The sequence below is a fragment of the Solea senegalensis genome, linkage group LG17 (assembly GCF_019176455.1).
Source record: "Solea senegalensis isolate Sse05_10M linkage group LG17, IFAPA_SoseM_1, whole genome shotgun sequence".
In the NCBI taxonomy this organism is placed as follows: Eukaryota; Metazoa; Chordata; class Actinopteri; order Pleuronectiformes; family Soleidae; genus Solea; species Solea senegalensis.
In genome coordinates, this window is record NC_058037.1 from 11,038,526 (window position 1) to 11,060,188 (window position 21,663).

The following is a 21,663-nucleotide window of genomic DNA, read 5'->3' on the forward strand; positions in this document are numbered from 1 at the left end:
GGAAAACACATCAGGCTTTAGCTCTTCTGCTCAGACATTTACAGTCATCGCAGTCATTATTCTTTAGTTTTCTTTTCATTTGCTCCACATTAGGAGAATTCAAATGATGAATGTCACAGATGTTCTTGTGCAGAAAATCCCATTGGCTAAAAGGCATGCTTCCATTCGATTGCGCTCGCTGATCCATTATTCATGCAAGGATTTGTTTTAATCTGGACAACATGTGACTATTAGTCTCCCACTTTCTAAGAGAATAGGATGTTTTGGTGTGTTAACAGTTACAGATGTGATGGATGGGGTCAGTATGGTGTTAGCAAAAACAACAATTTTTCTTTACAACATTCTTTAATATAAAAAGGAACTGTCCAGAGAAACATTAAGTGCAGTTATGAATTCCAGGCCTGCCATGTTTTAAGATGTAGGAAATAATTACTATGAATAATAATTTAAGACTTCTTTTAAGAGAGGCTTTGTTCTTTCATGTTTGGCTCTCATTATACTTGCAAAGTTTGTTTTTGATATTGCACTATAGTTTTTTTATGTATTCCCTGTTTGTTGCAATCAAGCATCTGATTGAATCACCACAATCAAAGATTTGAATCATTTCAATTTAACAAACTCTATTTTTGTTATTTGTCATGTATACATCTTATCAAGTGCATGTGTCATATTCATCTTTAAAATAAAATTTAAATCTAAATAATATGCTATTTTAATGCTTTGGGAAGGATTATTCATTGTAGACCATCTGACAACATTTGGATAAATGTCACATGTGTTGCCCTGACGTGAGATTTCACCTTCTTTTTCTTTTTTAAATGCAGCAGTTATGTATTAGCATACACTTGGATTTGTGTGGACGACACCATGACATCAGTGAACACCAAGAAAAAGAATCTGATTAATGACCTGCTGCAAAAAAAACAAATATCTTCAATAACTGGGTTTCAACAGTGCATATTTATTTTTTCATCAAGTTTTTATATGGCAGGAATTAGAATAAGTTTTACTTTCAAACAGTTGGCCTTGATTGGAAATGGAAGTAGCATTGTCAGAGGCTAGATTTTTAACCATTTGAGTCCCTTTTCCCATACATATTCTTGCACATTAATTACCCCAGGTTTATTTACAAGTGACTTTTTTGACAAATTATGGGCAGGAAAAAACAAGTTGTCATGCACTGTGGTAGCCTTGAAGCACAATATCTGGCAGACGAATTTGAGGATACACGGACATCTACACTAAGCCTTGTGTGGACTATTCTCTCTGTGTCGGAGACTGCCAAAGGGGCATTTTTGAATAAATGAATGAATGAATGAATGAATGAATGAATGAATGAATGAATGAAAGACAGGAAACCCAGTCCACATAGGTGGATACACGTTTGGAATCTCTAAAAGAAGTAGCGGAACGGAACAAGTCATACTGGCCTTAATTTAAGAATGTTGTTTACTCTGTTTTAAATTTCCTTTAACTCATAAAAAGGGAAATACCTGGCTCTTTAGCAAACCGAATCACCATCTAGTCTGTTTGCTGTTCTCTGCCTAGGTGGTATAGCCCACAATGGGCTTTAACAAATGGTGATGAGAGCAGTGAGAGGAAAACAAAAAGTAAGGGTAAGGGTGTGTGATACAAGCGGTGAGACAAAACTTCATACGCCTTAATCAAACCGCCAGGAAAGATCTGATTTTTTTTTTTTTGCATAATCAGACATTATCTGATTGGCTTTGCATGTCTGGGCAGAAAAAAAACATCAGGAGATGGCTTTTCTGCAGATGTGTCTCAGTCTGAAGTTAGCATTGGAGCTGAGAGAGTTCTGCTGCATCAGGTGATACATACGTTGTGTCATCAGACACAACGTATGTAGTATATAGTACATGTAGTATAAAAATATTGATTAGATCAGTTTTAAATTGTGTTTATGAGTAAAAAACTATTATGTTGTTTCTGCCTTCAGGCCAAAAAATTTGCCATTAAAAAAAGTCCAGTAATCATCCACACAGTTGTTTACAGAAATACAGTAAATGCGCTTGTGATAAATAGTGGCTGACTGAGTGGGAGGTGATGGTGACCTTATATTCCTGTAAAATTAGTGTTGAATGCGTAATGACTAATTATCACTTTAGTTTACATAAGACTCAAACAATAACTGCAAGCAAAAGATGCCTGTATCAATTAAATTTAATAATGTGCAATTCATTTTTATTTGAGTCAGCCAGGTTCATTCACGTCTCAAGGATGGGTGGTAATTATTGTGAATGAATCAATAAACACACAATTAGCAGATGATGCACTCCCGCATTTAAGTGTAGAATATATTTTTCCAACTTGCAGCATGAGTCAAGGAGTAAATTAAAGTGAGAGGGCTCATGGGAAAATGACTAAATATGTCAGTGTTCATGTTTACTCTGCTCGCACAGGCTGCTTGCTCTCCCTTTTTCCAATTAAGAAGATTTCAGCCATCAGTCAGACAGCATCCAACAACATATTTCATAAGATGAGACACATGAGGTTTTGAAGTCACGGTGTGTGTGCATGCTATTGTAGCTTCCTCCTCAGGACAAGTCATTTTAAAAAGGAACTGTATACCAATGGAGAAATTCCCAAAAAAAGAAATGAGGGAAGAAAATAATGAGGTGGAAAATAACATGTAAAAAATGTTTAATTGGGCAAACTCAAAACATGGATTTTGTGGTCGAAAGTGTAGGTGAAATTATTTTAGTATAATCAACATTATCATAAACACTAGTTTGGGATTAGTGTTTAAACCAGAAATTAAGTTGCATTCTGGTGTAATAGTTTTTTGAGAAAAGTAAATATATTTAGGCTACTTACAGATCTCTCACACAGCAACATTATCATTCATTTGGAGTCATGTTTTGGCCTCAGGAACAAAAAGTCAGTGTTTATTCACTCCATTTGTTGGTATCCAGCCTCTGACAAAGAGTTTGAGGCCGGATACCAAAAAATGGACTGTCTGCTGTGTGGTCGGTAGTGTACAGATGGTTTTATGAAATATTTGGCTGGGAAAAAGATGTCTGCCTGTGGCTGAATATGAAGCAACAGTGAAGGTGGAAGAACTTAAGTTGTGGGCTGTTAGAAGTAGTTTCATAGAGCTTATTCATTCACTGTTTAAATACAACATTGATCACACCTGTATCAATTATATATTAGAATTTGAATCCATTTATTGGCCATTTAACACTTCATATTTTTAAAGCCTCTTAACCTTGTCACCCACTGGGATCAATAACTTCATCATTTCGTCTAAGATGTGTACATGGCACCTCTTGCCCCAACGTCATCTGGGATCGGTTCCATCCAGCTCCTTGTGTGACCCTCCGGAAGATCGCAAACTAGGGGGAGGGAGAGAAAACAAAGTTATTGTCATGACAAAGTGTGAGTGCTGAGAAGGGGAGGAGGGAGAGAGAGAGAGAGAGAGAGAGAGAGAGACGGAGAAAGACAGACAGATAAACAGAGAAGACGAGAGAGATGAAAGAGAGTGAGTGAGTGAGTGAGTGCTGGCTGCATAATGGCTGTTCCCCCAGCAGTCTTGGCTTATGGCACCATAACTAAGCGATCAGACTTTTACTGTATCAGAAAATCTGAAATTAATTTTAAGAACATCAGGATTCATTTGAAGCGGGGATGAAGGAAGGACAAAGCCTAAGTAAACACTGCTGAATCCCCAAATGGACTGCTCAGTCTGATTTTAGGGAATCCAGCCAAAAGAAGTCATACAGTTAAATAATTGCAATCAACACAAAACCCAGATGTGGTTTTATAACACACACACACAAAATGTGTGTGCGCTTAACTGATTTGAGGTGGAATCAATAGCAATGTCTTTAGGTCATTGACGTCTCTCTGTCCTCCTTTAAACAAACAAGCAGAAAGACAACAAAGATGTCTTATTCTGTGGTGCTAGATGGTCAGAGTGACAAATCCACTATGTGGTTTTGCGCTCAGAGTCGAGGAGTTGAATCGTCTTCTAAGGTTGTGTGTCTTCTAAGGAAGACACACAACGCCTTATTTAGTCCGACGACTTTCACAGTTTTTGTTCCGAGTGGCCCCTCTCTGTCTTTAGAACACGTAAACCGAGTGATAAGTAACTTTTACAGTTCAGTTTAGCACAGATGTTTTGGATTCAAGTTCAGTGACTGTTTCCAATTACACAGAACAGGATTCAGTTTTTACCCTTTAATTTTTATGATGGGATTTGCGATGTCCCGCTTTAAATTCAATCAATCCATTGCACACGAACCTTAATCTTGCAGCTTTTGTAGGCCAAGAAGTTTTGATTCTCTATTTGAAAATATAAATACACACAATCAACCACAACATTGAAACAACTGGTTTTGTGACTGATCTGTATGTATGTGTTTCCTGTTTTGTTTTTTTGTGTTTTTTTATTCTGAATTATCTGCAACCCAAATTTAAGATTTTTTCTATGGTTAAGAGGAATAAATTTGCTCAGTTGTGGGGATTTTTCATGACTGGCACAATGTGTGAATTTCAGACCCTCGTAAACATGTGTGTTGTCAGGATTGGAAAAGAAACACAGACAGTAAAGCAACAGACAATCCAACTGAAAACAAAGGGAAAAGGGCGAGTATATACATACACACACAAGGAGTGACATGACAAGAGGTGAGCAACAAAATAAAACCAACAAAGAAAATCACTAGGAAAAGAACAAAATCACTAGGGAAAAAAAAAAGGAGGTCCAGGTAACTACTTGAACCTCATTCTCTTTATTATCCATAGTTGTATCAACCACGTGGGAGTGTTGGAATGTATTAGGTATTTATATTGGCCTTTGTAAGTCATAACCTGAAAAGAAAACATGCCCTCAAGGCCAGGTACTACGGCTCATTGCGCTGGTGGTCGGGAGTGTTTTATGTGTCCTCGTAAATAGTCTAGATCCACCTTGCACAGGTTTAAAAATGTACTCACTCCAATAACATACAGGAAATGAGCAAATACAAATGAATAATCCACGTCCACAGGACACTGTCAAAAACTTTATCAATAATTGCCAATTCATTCAAAATGTAAATGTTAAATACTGTATTTTTATGTACTAGATTTTATGTTATATACTGTATTTGACACTTTTATACCCTTTTCTGTTCCTACTAATTATTTTTGTGTTTGCAGCCTCCTCATGTCACTGCATGTTTTAATCTCTGTGCATGTGACAAATACAAATCCTTGAATTCATCAAACGTTGTTTCTCTTTGAGTTCTACATTGTTTTGGTTGCTTTGATAAAATAGTTACTGTAATATACTGTACCTGCCTTATCTACACAGTGTAACGCATTATCATACACCTACTTGTTATAATTTGGTAATTTGGTTAGGGGAAAACATGTATTGCGCAATACTGGCACTGTTATAGGCACCACGCCTATTTGATTCATCAGTTACTCTTGTGAATGAGTTGGTAAAATGTTTTTTTAATGGAATATTCATCAGAAAATTGAGGATTTTGTCCAGTGTTGTGAAACAAGCATGAAAAACACAGAATTCTAGTAGGGGTAGAGAAAAAAATCATGCAGGAGTGTCAGCTTTCAATGCGCTTACCTATGATGGTATCAGGTGTACTTTGAACAGACTTGTGTTTGGTTAAAATGAGCCTTGCACAGGATGGGTGGGGTAACGTGATGTGTGTTTGAACAGACAAGGTGAAATGTCTTGTGATACGTGCTCAGGCAAAGAACGGGCTTGAATGGAATCTTTTACTTGTAACACCGAAGAGGCTGTAGTGCACACTAAAGGATTACCCACTCTTTGGATTTTATTAAAATCACAATGGAGACGGGCAGTGACACCACGAAAATCCTCGAGAAGGGTCCAGAGTACTTTCGAAAGCAAATGGAGCTGGAGAGCGAGACAAAAGGAGGCATGAGCGCTGTGGAGAGGCTTGCAGCGAGCAAACTTAAATATGTGAAAAGCCAACAGGTGGCCCACACAACTCAGGAGTCACTGATCAGCCTAGGATCAGCCTCTGTGAGCAGCACAGAGTCTTCCAACCGGAGCTCAAACCGTGGTGAGAAACTTGTCACAGGGAGTCACCCAAAGGAGGCTACAATTGGTGCATGTTCTCCAGGGCAGGTACGTCGATGCAGCTCTAAAAAACGACCAGACTCTCTTCTACTTTACAGACAAAAATGTGATCTGCTCAAGGGAGCAGCAGGTAGGAAACACTATGCAGCTCGTAGGAGGCTGGTTAACAAAAATGTCACACTAGTTAAGGTGGGAGATGAAGAATGTGAAAACGAGGAAACCACACCTGAGGAAACGGCTAAGGAATGTAGCCCACATGGAGCTGCCAGCCAGTCAGAGGGGAAGAGGAATGGAGGAGCAGAACACATCACAGAGAGCAGGGGTCCTAGGTCAAAGGTGACATCGGGTCTCCTTGCTGTCCCAGAGTTTGAAAGGAGGGCCGGCAAAGGTGTGAGTCGTTCTCACTCAGACATCAGCTCCAGGTATTCCAAAAACTTTGCAGACTTCGATGCTTTCTTTATGTACTGTGGGCTTGAGGGGGAGGTCATCGAGTCTCTGGGCAGAGAGAACTTTTCGGCACGCTCAGATGAAATTGCACTAAACATCCGGAGCATCAGTGTCTCTACAGACGACGGCTTCTCCAGGACCAGCGGTGACAGCGATGCCCTTCAAGAGGAAAAGCTGCACGGAAAACTCCGTCAGGGGACGTCAGTGATTGAACGCAATGCACGGATTATCAAATGGCTGTACAGCTGCAGAAATGCCCTTGAGTCTGGGAAGAAGTTACGAGATCTTGACTGAGATTGACTTGACTGTTCAGTAGTTAGCTTGAGTTAAAACTGCAGTTGCCAACAGCCAACCACTGAAGATGGCTATGACCAGGATGACTGAGAAAGAACCTTCACAGACTTGACTGAGATTATTTCTTTCCTACGGTGACCAAGGCTCATCTCACAAGATGGCACATCAAACCACACATTAAGAACTACACCTGAACCAACACCATTTCAAAGGAGACTAGAAGTTCACATATGTACTGTATGTAAAATGAGGGGTCAGCCTAAATTGGCTGGTGTGTGTGTGTGTGTGTGTGTGTGTGTGTGTGTGTGTGTGTGTGTGTGTGTGTGTGTGTGGGAGTAAGTGTGTGAGTGAGGGGGATTATTATATTCCTCCATTTTGTGCAAATGTATGAATGAGCCACTTCTGAGAGCTAGTGAAAATTTGGTTTGGTAATTTAGTTTAAAAAAAAAACAACAAAAAACCAACTACTATCAGCTGCCTATGTTCTCTGTCAAGATGAGTAAACTGAAGTATACACATTATTTTGTTATGTTACAACAATGTTACATCTTGAAAATATTTCATGTTTACTTGTAGCTGTAGTTTGTCAAATTGAGTATTAGTCGTAGTATAGTACACAGTTTCAATTTAAAATGCAGTTCTGTGATAAGCGTAAAGACTACACATGTACACACGTGAAGACACACTAGTGACGTGAAAAAGAAGACAACAATTGGCAAATACATTGGCTTACTTTTACTGATAACTTATTTACCTGTGATCTAGAAGTCCATTATCAGCTGCTAAGTAGACCAAAGTTTGTGTTGCCAGGTTGGGTAAGAAATTTTAACCAACTTTCATGTCTACTCTGTCATGTAGTCAATGCTAAATAAATTGATCAGATATATTATATTAATCTGCTCAGTCTTTTTTTCCCCACACATTCTGATAACATAAAACACTTCCTTATCAATGCCTTATACCTGAGGTAAATGATTTATTATCAATTAATAAAACCAGGAGTTGCAATTCATTTTAAGGTGGTAGATGAAGGTTTACAACTCATGTTGTGAACCTGACATTCCTGCTATTTAGGGTGTCTCACAGATGTCCATAAATGATATTCTTTTCTGGTATATCATTAAATGTAACTGCAGTTAGACCAAAAGGCCTGAAAAACGAGTTTGTATTGAGTGACAGGAATGCACCTTATCATGAGATGGGTTTATATCTTGTGATCCAGTGTAACTCTATCGCTCTACTGTACTTCACGCCCTCTCTCCCCCTGTCTCTTCACCACCCTCTCGCTTTCTTTTTGTTTGCCAACTTTTCTCTGATGATTAAAGCTCAGAGAAGTGGAGAAGCAAGATCCCATCTGCCGGTAAAAACAAAACAAAAACAAAAACACTATAGTAACCAACATAACAAGGGCCAGACTTTGTTTACTTGCTAGAGGAATTAGCACATATTCTGCTTCTCCTACATGCAGACAACAATCAATATTTATGTATATGTGGTACATTATATTTAGCTCTGTGTTTTAGACACACCTTCTCCACAAGCCTGACCATGTGTATTTTAAATGAGGGCAAGTCATATCCTGTCCTCTCCAGTTTTTCTGCATGACTTCTTAAGCGGATGACTCAGGAGAAAGATAGTGCTTAAAAATGTTATCTCAAGTGCAAATGTACACACATTTTTGTGGGCTTGTTTCTCCTTTTATTAGGATTTATTTGCAATTTTATTGTATTTTCAGACAACTTTATCCTACATGGAGTACCAGAAAACTTGAAGATATGGAAAGGCTATTTCTTCTTTCTCAATCTCACTCTATTCAACATGGTTCATATAGACGTTATATGTGAATACAAATAACTGACAAAATCACAATATTTTGCAACTTAGACTCTGCAAGGTAGCAAACAGAAATGTAACTCTAATCCATATGTAACCATACATCACCTGACTCAACAAGCTATAAAATCATTGTTACCCTGAACTGAATATATACACTGTTTCAGTTTCTGAATTTCTGAAATTTCTCAGTTCTTACTATGTGAGGAAACTATAAGGGTCCAAATAAGTAAGCATTTAGTGATTGTAAAAGTTAACTGACAATAAAGAGCACATGTAGCTAAAGAACTGACAGGAAACAATGAAAAGCTTCTGTTGTTGTTTGGGTTAGGACATTGTATCCAAACAGCAACAAAAGCAGCATTGTAGAGTTGTTGATGTTTTTCTTGTTATTAATTGTAGCCTGACTTTCCCCTGCATGAAACTGTGCTGAATAGTTTGGTGCACATCTTGTTTATGTTTAAGGCAGGTGCAGCATAATACATTTTACCAGATTAAGACATTCTGCCGTTTTCATTCCATCATAATCTTAGTAGATAATCTGCTCCAGTGAACTTTTTGTCCAGTGAACAAACTTTTTTTTTCCAATTAAAAAGGCCCAACAGGCAACAGAACTAATTAGTTCTGTTATATGGAGCAACTGATCATTTAGCACTGATAAAAATAATTTACACCAAACACCTGCTGTGACCTGACAAAATGGCCACCTATTCAGATAACAATAAGCCACAATTGACTTACATTAATAATTCAGCCACTGTTAGACCAAATGTTTTTTTTTTTTGTTGGTAGCTTCAAGTATGGCCAACAATGAGCCAAGGCTAATATTGAGCTAACTAAGCTAACGTCAAGCCAACAGTGAGACACAATTTAGATTACTTTGAGCCAAAACTGAAACTGAGCAAATATGCAAACATTAAGCCAGAATTAAGATGACAATAAAGCACATCATGGCTAACACTGCGCTAAGGCATATAATTTACTTTAAGCTAAATAAACTTTAAGCATATAATTAAGCAAACATTGTGACATAATTCAACCAACAGAATATCCGTTAACTTGACAAAAGCTAGTACGCACCATTCTGGACGAGTCACCCATCTGGACCAGGTCGAAAACCGCCATCATCTTTAACCTCTGAAGTAGTTTTTTAATGTTTAATATTCCCTCCTTCGGGAACAGTTTCGGACATTTAGAGCCACACTCCATACCAGATGGTGGCGGTAATGCACCAAATCGTTGTTTGCCAACCGCCATAACGCCTCAAAAAAGTAGAAGGAGAGGTTCTGTAGTTAAAAAGGGTTACTTTTTTCGCGTCTTTTTTCGTTGTAGTACGGCGCGTTAATGTGGCTTCTCTTCGAACTAACGGCAACCGACGTTGTCAGGAGGAAAAGAAAGAATTAGAGGAGTAAGCCGTGGTCATCAGGTGATTGAAAGCACCTGCGTGAAGACATCAGGTGTGTTGTATGTCACCAATCAGTCTCCTCTTTTTATATGCTATATCCACAAAATATTCACACTTCCCTCCTTTACCTCCGTGTTTTTATTCATGTTTATGCCTGTAAACATCACAAATGCCATTATACTTTAATGACTTTATCTTCAGCAAAATAAAGAGAGAGACACATTCCAATTCTTATTTTGATTATATAAATATCCTGTTTATTTTTTAATTTCTAATTTTAGCCAACAATATCTATTATTTTCTTTTCATTACTTATTTGTAGTAAGATTTCAGATTTCATACGTGCATCATTGACCGCTTTTATTTTGAAATCCCTGGGGCTCTTTATTTGTGTGGACAAGAACAGAGACTCTAATTTTACAAATGTAATGTTTGTCACATTAATGCTAGTTCTCTACTATTTCAGTGTCTACAAACGGTGTGTAGTATGAGGTGTGGCGTTAAAGAAGAGATTCGGCAAACCAGGTACTTACTGACACGCCAAATGCATCCTGTAATCACGTGAGTATATGCAAACTGTAACTTCTCTCCTGAGGCTAATGCCAGTCCTAAGTACCTTACAGTTCAACCTTCCTTACTCAATTCCTACCACAATCCTACAACCTGCAACAGTTCTTAGGATCCATAAGTATGGATCTGCCGAAGTTGTCAAAATGAAGGATGTCTTTCTAGCACTGTTTTCTTAACAGATATTATTTATTCATTCATTGTCTACTGCTTTATCCTCCACACGAGGGTTCGCGGTGGCCAATGGAGCCAATCCTGACTTGGTAAACCTGGAGAACATTCACATACACATATGGCAAACATGCTAACTCCATGCAGAAAGGCTCATGGTCAGACCAAATCTCAAAACCTGGGTGTTTTTGGCAGCAGTGCTAGACAGTATTCCACCATGTGGCATCTTGACTGTTATATCACTGGCAATTGTCTGACCAGTGAGAATCAGTATAATGAGATCATACCATTCTTACAAACGGTGGAGGATGGACCCTAATGTCTGGTATGAGTTCTACTTCACATTTGTAAAATGGGGCAGAATAATGCTCAGCTAAATAAGAAATTATTTACGGACACATTTAGCTAGCATGCCCTTTTAGCTAACACGTACAATCTGAACTATCCCTTTTAATTGTGATCAGCACTTCATGTTTTGCATATTTATAAAAATAAATGTTTGATTTGGAGCTTATTTCACACTTGACGTTTGCATTTTAATAAATAAAGCTTTCATGTTTGTCAAACTCACTTTTTTTTGGATACAGATGATGAGCCCCCCCTGGTGAATGAATGTTAGCACTGTATGCTTTTGTTTGAGAGTGTGTTGAGTTGGAGATGGCAGTTCAGCAGCAGATTCTTCCCAGTCGAACTGTTGCAGTTTCACCAGTGGTGTGCACAAATATTTGGAAGGGCAGGGTCGAAAATTAAAAGGGCACCTACTGTGTACCAGTGGGACAGACATTACTAGTATATAATTTCCCACATTCTCACACACCGATGTATACCTTTACCCTGATCTGTACCAATTTAAGGGATCAGTTGCAAATGAAGTTGCCTCTCTGTGTTTATTATTGTATTGTTTTACACCGGATGTGTAAAACTTGACTTGAATTAACTGTGTAGAACCTAAAGGGGGCAGCATCAATCAGCAAGACTGAACCTCACACTGTATTCTAATCTGTGATGGTGTATTGCCATTCAGACCAAACCACACACAAATCCACAGCAGTGATGTCATAAAACGGTCTAAATTGATGAAAATGCATCTGTTTTTGCAATGAGGCTTTTGCCTACCAAGCATGTCATTGTATAGATGTACAGGTGGAATTCCACTGGCGCCCAGTTCATCTCAGAATTAAATTCAAAATCCTCTTGTTTGCTTTCGAGGCCATTCACAACCTCGCCCCTCTGTATCTCTCTGACCTCCAATACATCGCCAACTTCTCCCGCTTCCTCAGATCCTCCTCCTATGTCCACCTCACTGTGCCCTCTGCCCGCCACAGCACCATGTCCGTCTCTGGAATTCTCTCCCACCAGACATATGCAACTCTGACTCTCTTCAAATCCAGACTCAAAACCCACCTGTTCAAAAATCCTCTATTTCAGTCAGCTATCTGTTTACTGTGTCATCCTGTTGCCGTTTTTCTATTGTTTATTTTTGTGTCCTTGAGTGTTGGAAAATGTTATTATATATAAAATGCATTATTATTATGATGATGATTATTTCCACATTTAAAACTTAAATGAATTGTTTTTTAGCTTTGTTGAATGGGTACATGTATTTAATACAACATAATGTGATCACCTCAACAATACTGATGATCATCAGTAAAAGCAAGTAATTACACATATTTATTTGAGGTTATTCCAAAATGCATTACTATTATTATTATTATTATTATTACAATAATTGTTATGATCATAAATGTATAAATATACTTGTTTATTATCACACAACACAGTTGTCCCATCCCCCCACGTCAAAATCAAAACAGAAGCGCATGTGCGCAGTCCCTCGTCACGTGCAGGAGAAAGCCACAACGAAACTGAAAGGGGGAGAGAAAGGAAGTAATTGACGGCTAGAGTCAGCCAATGAGCGACGAGATACTGGGTAGCAACAATATAAATACAGACCTTTCGTCCAATGAGAGACCAGCAAAGCGTGGACGAATTCCACGGTCTGAACTGTTTAGTTCTGTCAATATTCCTACTCTGCAGGTAGGAGCGAAGAGGGGACGCAGTAGAGTCTACTACAAAGGACACGTCTGTCTATAAAGGTTTGCTTCTCAGCCATGTCATTCAGTTTCACAGCTCTAATATAGTACAATTGCGATTTCTTAAAAATGTCTTTCTGTCATGGTTATATGACGAGTAGATTGATAACTTTGTCTTGTTTTTCTCTCTCTTTTTTAAAAAACAAAAACAAACAAACGCTGTTTTTGTGCTAAGAAAATATCCGTCACAGCTGTCCTGTTGAGCAGTTTCTGCATCTCGGTGTTAAATAGTGTACAAACAGGCGAACTTACTTGTTTTCTCAAACAATAAACACTGGCAGGCTGCAAACTAAAGCAATTGAAGGCCATAGTCGTTTTAAAATATATAATTTACCAATTAATTTATTACATTGATAATATGTTGGCAATTAGTGTTTTGTCAATAAAAGGGAAATGCCATTTGGAACTTTAAATATCTAGTATTTCATAAATTGTAGGAATGTCATTCTAGCTACAGACGAAGATGAAAGTCTCCCTCTTAATCTGATATAATGTCACCTCTATGAGTTGATGACTTGAATTTCTCGTCTCAACTTTTCACTTGTTTGCTTATGATTGCATCTCTCTGCCTTTGAAGAACTCAGATCATAGAAATTGCTGTTGTAACAACTTCTGTCTCCACCCCCCACCCCCAGGTGTATGTGGCCACATTCTCTCCTACCTCTGCCGTGAAAATGCCTTTTCTGGGCAAGGACTGGAGGTCACCAGGATTGAGCTGGACCAAGACAGAGCATGGCTGGACGAGGACTGACCTCTGTGGACACAAGTTGCAGGATAACAACAGAGTCTTGAAGTACGTTTAGAATTTTTGCTACTTTAATCTGCCATTAATGGTGTCTTAGATGTCAAATGAGTCAGAGATTTATCAGATTGGGTTTTAATTAATATTTTTTTACTTTGTTCCCTTCATAAAGTATGAGTTGTCTCACATTTCACAACTACATTTAAATATAAAGTACCAACACCAACATTCTCAATAGCATGAGTAGGAACCTTGTGCCTTTTTTGTGTCTACTATTGTTGATGATTTTTAACATTTGCCTGTCTTCAGAGCAAGACATGGCAACTAATATTGTTAACCTGCAAAGGCCTGTCATTATTAGCCTTACCGTGTGAGGTACACATAACCTGCTTTGGAACAGGTTAGGATTGCAGTATAATTACACAGAGCTGTCCATTTGTTTAAAGTCAACTTTCAGTTTAATACTTGTACTGTATATATCTGAAATGTGACAGGGCATTACCATATGATGCCATCAAATATATTGACCACAATGTAGAAATGAACACAGAATTACAGAAATAAAAAAATAAATAAATATAGATGTGAATCCCTCTTTTATGATTTCCATACTACGCTACTATGGATTTACAACAGCATTAGAGACAATGTAGAGAAAACTGTCAAACTAAAGTAGCTGTTACTCAAATTACTCATAAGGTTACGTTCTGGCATCATAAATATTAGACAACTTTGTGGTGTCTTCATCTGTTTTGGAGACTGGGACACAGTGACCTTTGGTGTGTGCACATCCCATCAAATGTTGCAGGGTTTTTACAGCATGATACATGAAATATTGCTGTTATTTTAAGGTCTCAGGCCTACAATGTTTAAGTGGCTCCTCACAAAGATCACTAAGATACACTGCTGGTATTGATACAGTTGGTGATCTCACCTTTGTGTCAGTGTCGCCTGTAAGTCACTTACAACAGTACCTCACAGTGTGACATTAGCTTATCAGTAGTTGTTTGTATCTAAATGCAAAAGACATGGCAATTGGACAAGTGCCAATGACATCACCTCCACTTGGTGGCTCCTCTGCAAATGTAAGCTCACTCAGAAAGGCCAGTGACATCATGCAGCCGAGGTGCACATGTAGCCCAGACTGAGACAGAGTACCATTATGATCACCACCACTGACATGGCACACAGTGTTACAGAAGTAGTTAAGACTATAGTGCAACTCTGAATGTCTGCAGACGTCTGTCACCTACTTTCTGATGAGGAACATGTTTAACATCAGCTCAGGATCTTAATCTGAGTTTGCAGTTTTGCCGTGTAACAGATCATTTGTCTGACACTGGCAGAATTGTCACTTGGTCTTCTTCCACTTGATGCAACACATAGTAAAAGCTGCTTGGATGAATCTATGTACAGGACATGGTATAAGAAAAGTGAAACAGCTATTGTTTTAGTTTAAATAGCCACAAATCCCTCTGAACCGTCCCGTTTTGTATTTAGTCCTTTATTGGCTTTTGTGGGATGATATGGCAGTCCTCACTTTTAATAAACTGTGACAGATTTACTGTACGTGTATGCTCCTGCAATTGGATACATGGATAGAAACAACTGTGTTGATTTTCTTTTGAATTAATATCTTACTGCACAGTGGTTAGGGTTAGGGTTAGAGTTTCAGATTCATTGTATTGGTCATTTTTAAAACATAAAAGAAAAGGTCATAATTTGTTCATTCAGTTTGAAAACACTACGGAGTAAATGCTGAGCAAGTGCAAAAATCACATTTATCTCAACAACTCTTCAAACATATGTGCTTTTAATGCTTTTTTTAGTATTATTTATTATTTACAGTTGTAGTTAACATCTGTTCCAGTCCTATAAACATACAGCAACCACATTGACACAAATTACAATAGTCTTGCTGTCATTCTCCTTTAGTCAACAATAGTGTTGTCTTGCACTTCCTTCCAAGTAGAAAGGAATGTGAAACAAGAATTCTAACATGTGCTTACATGTTTTCATTTGGGTTTTGTTGGAGTCGGGGCCGTGATCAAAGGTGGAGTTGATGTTATCTCCTCCAAAACAGTCTGTCTTATCAGAAATGACAAGGATACTTCAACCACATCTAACCACAAATGCAGAATGGCTGCCAGACACATGTACACTTTCATGTCTCATGTATGATGTATGATAATGAAGAATTGATGGGTGTTTACTTGAATGCTTCATCCCTTTGTGCTCAGTGTGCAATTAACAATGGCTCAAAGTTAACGTTTTGGTCCACATAACAGCACTTAAACCAGCCAAAGCCATCCTACAATAGAGAGATACACATTCCACCGGTTAAAAAACCAATCACCTGTGGAGTTGCTCCATGAAGCTGCAGCAGATTCTTCAGTGTTTTGTAATCACAGTTTTTCAGGTGCACTGGTCAGTGTCACATACTCTGTTGTTAACAGATTCCTTTCATGCTTTCTCAGTCCAAACAGGCTCTGCAGTGACAACAAAGAAAATGTGCTTGTGGAAGACGTGTGTGAGCTCGCCACAACAAAGAGGAAAAAGGAGTTCCATAACAATAACACCAAATCTCAGTGTGAGTTTCAGCAGCAATTATTGTCACTGCTAAGAGTTTTTTTTTTTTTCAAACAAGTTTCTCACACAAAGGGTTTGTTTTGTAAGAATGAAAATGTTCTACATTTGTAGTGTTTATTAGTGATATGATTTGGGGTGGGTGTGCTGAGACTACTTACATACATATTTGTGTTTTACCAAATCATTCAGCAGTCTCACTGGAAATATTGCTCGGGCCTAAAATGTGCCACACACAATATTTTGTCCAGAAATGGTCAAATTTTATTTTTTTTCTATATATACAGTACTTGCATATATGCATGTATACACAGAGAGAGAGACATTCTTCATCTGTCCTACATCTGAAATAAGGATTTAGGCCAATCATCATCTTCCATCACTTTTAAACTACAAATAACACTGATCTCTTCCCCTAAACCATGTTTGTTCTTGTTTATTTGGTTGGGCATGGAAACTATTTCAAACCTTGTTTATACACTTCACCAATTATTTCCAAGCTAAATTTAGTTCTCTTTTACAAATGTCCCAATAAACTAACTTCCCTCCCTTCCATTCAAGTCCCATTCATCTGCCCTCTTTGCTGTCACTAACACTGTATGTTATTTTTTGACATGATGCATGGAGGTACATGTAAACAGGTTGGCGTATGAGCGAAAACACAAAGAATCGACCACAAAATGTTTCAGAAGTGAATTCTACTGCTTGAGTGAGCTGTTGGTGTATACCGTTTGGTGTCTTGCTGTTTGTAGTGCTTGTAAACAGTTGTGTATATTTACCCCACTAATTACCACATAGCAATTCTTTTATAAAACTCCATGGTATTAGATCTTGGATGTCTACTCTTCCTGGTGACACATTTGCATGAACCCTTTGTTGACTGTAGAACACATGGCCATCAATCAATGGCACCTGAGGTGTCTCAGTGTCGTCAAACTAGTCCAACTTCTCAAACCTGTTGATTGACATTTCAAGTTACTTGCTGTGTCCAATCCCGTCCTCTCAGAATTAGGTCACTTAGGTTTCTCCCCTCAACAACTGCACACATCGGAAGAGTTTCCGTATAAGGTTGCCTGCTTGTTCTACCACCACAACAAAAGCCACCATCATGTTTTATTAGCTATAATTATGTTCTTTTGTTCAGTGTTGTTTTCATTTTGGGCATAGAACAATAAAGCAGCGCTGTCCACCTGGGTGTCCTCGGGTTGCAAAATATCAGACACATGTTATTGGGAGCAGTCACCTTAGAAAAATTTTGTCCATGTGTCGTTTTAAAATCTTTAACCTTGCAGCTGCACTCCATTAACTTTAATGTGAATAGACGGTTGCAGATTGAAGAGGTGGAACACTATAAACATTCCCTCAATCCAGTACAAAGAAAATCTCTAATTATATAATTGTAGTCCCTGTTTTCTGCTTTGTTCACAGCTGGAACAAACAGGCAACAGTCTTAACAAATGTAGTATTTCCTGCAAGGCTATTGTTTGTCACTCACAACACAGTGTGTACATGTTTACCCAACACATTCTAAGAAACCTGTTTTTACGTGTGTTTTAGTTGTCTACAGTGATAAGTGGATCTATGTGCTGAAAGGGTACTCAAAAGAGGTAAGTACTACAGTTTTCACAGTAAGGATTTATTGGCTTTTCTGCATTGTTTATGTCTGTGTGTGTTTTTTGTGAATGCAGCGACCTGGATATTGCACACTTGGGGAAGCGCTGAACCGCCTTGACTTTTCCATGGCCATCCAAGACTTGAGAAGGTTCGACTATGTTGCAAAAGTGAGTGACAACAATCACGAGTCTTGATTATCAATCCTCTCGAAATTGTTTTATGACTAGCAGAAAGTGTGTCTTCCTCTCACTGTGTCACCCTGTCTCTTCTCTCACAGCTTTTCCAGCTAATAGCCAGGTCTAAACTATCATCTTTGAGTGGAGCGGCACAGAAAAACTATTTCAATATACTGGAGAAGATTGTACGAAAGGGTAGGAAGACCTGACACAATGACTGATCATTTTATAGAAACGCATTTTGCCGTATGTGCGTTTGGCACAGTAGTCTCTTTAGAGAGAATGTTGAACGAACCAGTAAAGTCTCAAGATTTTTGTTTGCCTGTTTTTTTGGTAATGTTCTCTTTCTCCTTTTTCTCAAATCTTGGCTTTAGTCCTCGATGACCATTACAATCCTCGCCTTGTTAGGGAGCTGCTGCAAGATCTGAGCCTGACGCTGCAGGATCTGAATATCTACGCGGGCCGGTGTGTCCTCGTGGGCAACGTCAACATCTGGTTTGACAGAATAGAGACCATTCAAAACTGGCAGCAGCAGCTAAATAATCTGCAGGTTCCCGAGGTAGAGACAGGGGGTCGGTGTGTGTTGCATGTGAAGACTCATGCATATCTTTTTTTTAAATACATTTACATTTTCATAGTGTTTAAAAAATATGTCATCTTGTCTAAACGTGCAGTATGCAGTGTATGTCATTGTGTATTAATGCTCTCTCCATACTCACTTCTCCTAATGTCACTTATTGTTTGTTCCACAGAAACTATACAGTGGCATATCATTCGACGACTTGCCACTGCACATGCAGAATAAGATCTTCTTCAATTTATCAGATGCGTGTGACATCGTTAACCTAGGAAAGGCCTCGTCTTCTCTGCTCAGCCTCAGTGAGAACCGGATTCTGTGGAAGGAACTGTGCCACTTTCACTTCTCAGACAAAGAGGTAAGAGTAAATGAATGATCTGCATATGCTTTGGGCACAGACAGGAACTTCTTCTAGTTTCACCTTTATTTTGATTAAATAATCGAATCTCGATGAAGGAAAGAAAGAAGTAGCTGTCTTCAAGTTGTTCCTGTGATGGCCACAAGAGGGCAGGATTGCTACATTATTATCAGCTCACACGGCACAATGCTTCTCCCTCTCTCTCTCACACACACACCTTTTACAGTAATACCATATGACACCATCAATGAATAATTGTTGTAAAATATGATTACAGTGTCTGTGTGTGTGTGTGTGTGTGCAAATGCAGTTCTGTAGGAATTTGGTCCTGACCAAGGCTGACAACTTAGACTGGAAGCTAATGTACTTCACCTTGAAGAAATACTACCCCATGAGGGAGCAGTACGGCGACACCCTGCACTTCTGCAAACACTGTCACGTCCTCTTCTGGAAGGTAAACACGGACACAAACCACACCCACGACCGCATACGCGTCATGTCACTAAATTAGTAACTGGGGCTATTTATCGACTGCAAGTGAAATACAAATTGATGTTTGAAGCTAAATGGAAAAAGAGGATAGGATGTCGGGTACAAGTTAATTTGACTGGTTTAAGTGAAGAAAGTGAACTCTGTTATCAAGTTTGTATCAGAACACGTTGTATTTTCATGGCTAAAGAGACAAAACATCTGTTATTGTTTTGTACACAGAGGAAATGTCTCAGATACACTTTGATCCAGTCACACAGCCTCTCTCACACTGATAGCTGCCATGTGCAGACAGGGAGGTATTAATTAAAGACGTATTGCTTTTGGACTTTTCTAGTTTCTAGTCACAGATCGACTTCCTCTCGCTTATCGAGGCCAGCATGGGAGAAGGCCTTTTCAAAACAGTGATCGGCTTATTCAAAGTGGAGCAAACAAGTACACACATGTACATACGTGCAAAGTGGCTCTGTCAATATTAGTAATCGTTGCGTTCCGCCAATAATTCACTCTGTGAACTCATTCGCGTATAGGTAACAGAGGTCAAACATATGACCTCGGCTGATTTTCAACCACGTGTGAGACAAAGTTTAAGCCGTTGAGCAAATGACGTGTGGGAAACATTTGTAAAGAAGTATGTAGATAGAAATGTCCTTGTTTCTTAAGTATCCCTATTTGTCCTCCTTTTTTATTATTTATTATTTGACTTATACTGTTTAACCTCTAAATCCCTCCTCTTGCTTCTCCTCCTGGTGTCCTTTCCCCTGATTCCCTAAGGATCACCACCTGGCTTTATTATTCAAGGTACTTTTTTTGGTTTTATTTTTCGCTTGTGTGAATCTTTGTCTGGGTAGTGTTGTCATCATGTTTCCCTTAAGGTGTGTTTAGTGAACAGTCTGGCACCTTCATAATCCCCACTGACCACATCACATAAACCATGCTGTGAGTCTTTGAGTTCTCTGTGTCTAACAGAAATATGTCAGTGCCGTTTAGTTTCACACAAATGTTTCTCTATGTGTAGCGATGTCCAGGCTGTGTTGCACCCACTATTGTCATATAATCTGTGTGTTTAGTTTTAGTGTTTGTTGCTACTGTATTAGTTAGAATAATTGCATCTAACTATAAGTTGTTTATGTGGTGCAGTCCATTTGCAACACAACAACAAGTGATGCATCTCACTCCAGTGTCCAGAATGTCCAGGTGTTGACTGAAAAAGAAAATGGCCTCCTTTTAACAATACTATTGTTGCCTGTGTTCCAGGACAGTGGCCATCCATGCACTGTTAATGATCCGGACAGCTGCGTCATGCCTGTCTCTCCACAGCACTTTATTGACCTCTTCCAATTTTAAAGCCTCCATGCTGCTCTCCAAGCCAAGCATCTGTGTACCCTCATTCTCAAAGACCCAGGAGTGTGCGTACTTTTACTTTAAGACTTTTTTATAGAAAATACAAAGGGCTTTGATTTAGAAAAAAGAAACCTTCACGCACAAATGTTTTTCATAAGAAAGGTTCAATCCTTGTTGAAGTTTAAGAACGTTGGTAGTACCAATACAGTATGTCTGAATCAAAATAAATGTTTGTTAAATCAGACAGAAAAAATAAAAAAATAACTATGTAAATGTAATTAATATTACAAATGAATTTACACGCGAAAGAGGTTGTAGCATGTTTATGGTCCATTACTAGTGATTAGTCTGTAAAAGGTTTTTTCTCCAAATATCAAAAGTAGACATTTACGACGTGTCATGATACGATGACTCGTGGCTGTGACGGTTTATTTGAACTATTCAAACTGACTTTTTCATACAGTTTATCTGCAATAAGTGATTGCATGTCGTGTCGGACTCTCTGTTTACATACCGTATGTTGTCCTTTGTGAATTCGTGCTCTGTTGAACGCATCGACACTGAGAGAAAATAGCGTTTTAAACTCCTGAAGCCGGACAAATATTTATACTGCCAATGTACTTTTGTCAAAACTGTCCAGTAACAAATGGAGGAAATGTTAAAAAAAAAAAAGGGAAGAAGATTTTGTATCCCTAATTTTGTATTGCTCCTTTACTGTTCTACTCTTTATGGTGAATTATGAATTTTATGGGAATGGGAGTAGCTTATTAAAACGATAATATTTTAAAAAAAATGCTCTACTGTTTTTATTTTTTAGCTCTGTATGTCGTCTAAAGTTCACATAACGCAAAAGCAAAGTGTTCAAGTTTTTCTGTTTGTAGTTCTTTTGTGGCT

General features: G+C 38.5%; 2 protein-coding genes across 3 annotated transcripts; both read left to right on the plus strand.

Annotated features, from left to right (window-relative positions):
* Positions 1 to 5,648: 5,648 nt before the first annotated feature.
* Positions 5,649 to 7,089, plus strand: fam110c (family with sequence similarity 110 member C). The gene has a single exon (XM_044049341.1). It carries the CDS (start codon positions 5,816 to 5,818, stop codon positions 6,809 to 6,811), a length of 996 nt encoding a protein of 331 aa, XP_043905276.1. The 5' UTR covers positions 5,649 to 5,815; the 3' UTR covers positions 6,812 to 7,089.
* Positions 7,090 to 12,769: 5,680 nt separating this feature from the next.
* Positions 12,770 to 21,562, plus strand: fbxo25 (F-box protein 25). 2 transcript variants are annotated; one of them, XM_044049033.1, is made up of 11 exons: positions 12,770 to 12,886; positions 13,519 to 13,676; positions 16,103 to 16,215; positions 17,769 to 17,818; positions 17,900 to 17,992; positions 18,103 to 18,196; positions 18,376 to 18,560; positions 18,754 to 18,936; positions 19,247 to 19,390; positions 20,200 to 20,226; positions 20,683 to 21,562. In XM_044049033.1, exons 2-11 carry the CDS (start codon positions 13,558 to 13,560, stop codon positions 20,770 to 20,772), a joined length of 1,098 nt encoding a protein of 365 aa, XP_043904968.1. In that variant the 5' UTR covers positions 12,770 to 12,886; positions 13,519 to 13,557; the 3' UTR covers positions 20,773 to 21,562. The 2 variants fall into 2 exon arrangements, with proteins under 2 accessions (XP_043904968.1, XP_043904969.1); XM_044049034.1 differs by lacking the exon at positions 20,200 to 20,226.
* The last annotated feature ends 101 nt before the right edge of the window (positions 21,563 to 21,663 follow it).

Coding starts and splice junctions, on each gene's coding strand:
- fbxo25 (XM_044049033.1), top strand. CDS start 13,558: ATGCCTTTTCTGGGCAAGGACTGGAGGTCACCAGGATTGAGCTGGACC. Junction 16,216..17,768: donor CAATAACACCAAATCTCAGT/GTGAGTTTCAGC, acceptor CGTGTGTTTTAG/TTGTCTACAGTGATAAGTGG. Junction 18,561..18,753: donor ATAATCTGCAGGTTCCCGAG/GTAGAGACAGGG, acceptor TTTGTTCCACAG/AAACTATACAGTGGCATATC.
- fam110c (XM_044049341.1), top strand. CDS start 5,816: ATGGAGACGGGCAGTGACACCACGAAAATCCTCGAGAAGGGTCCAGAG.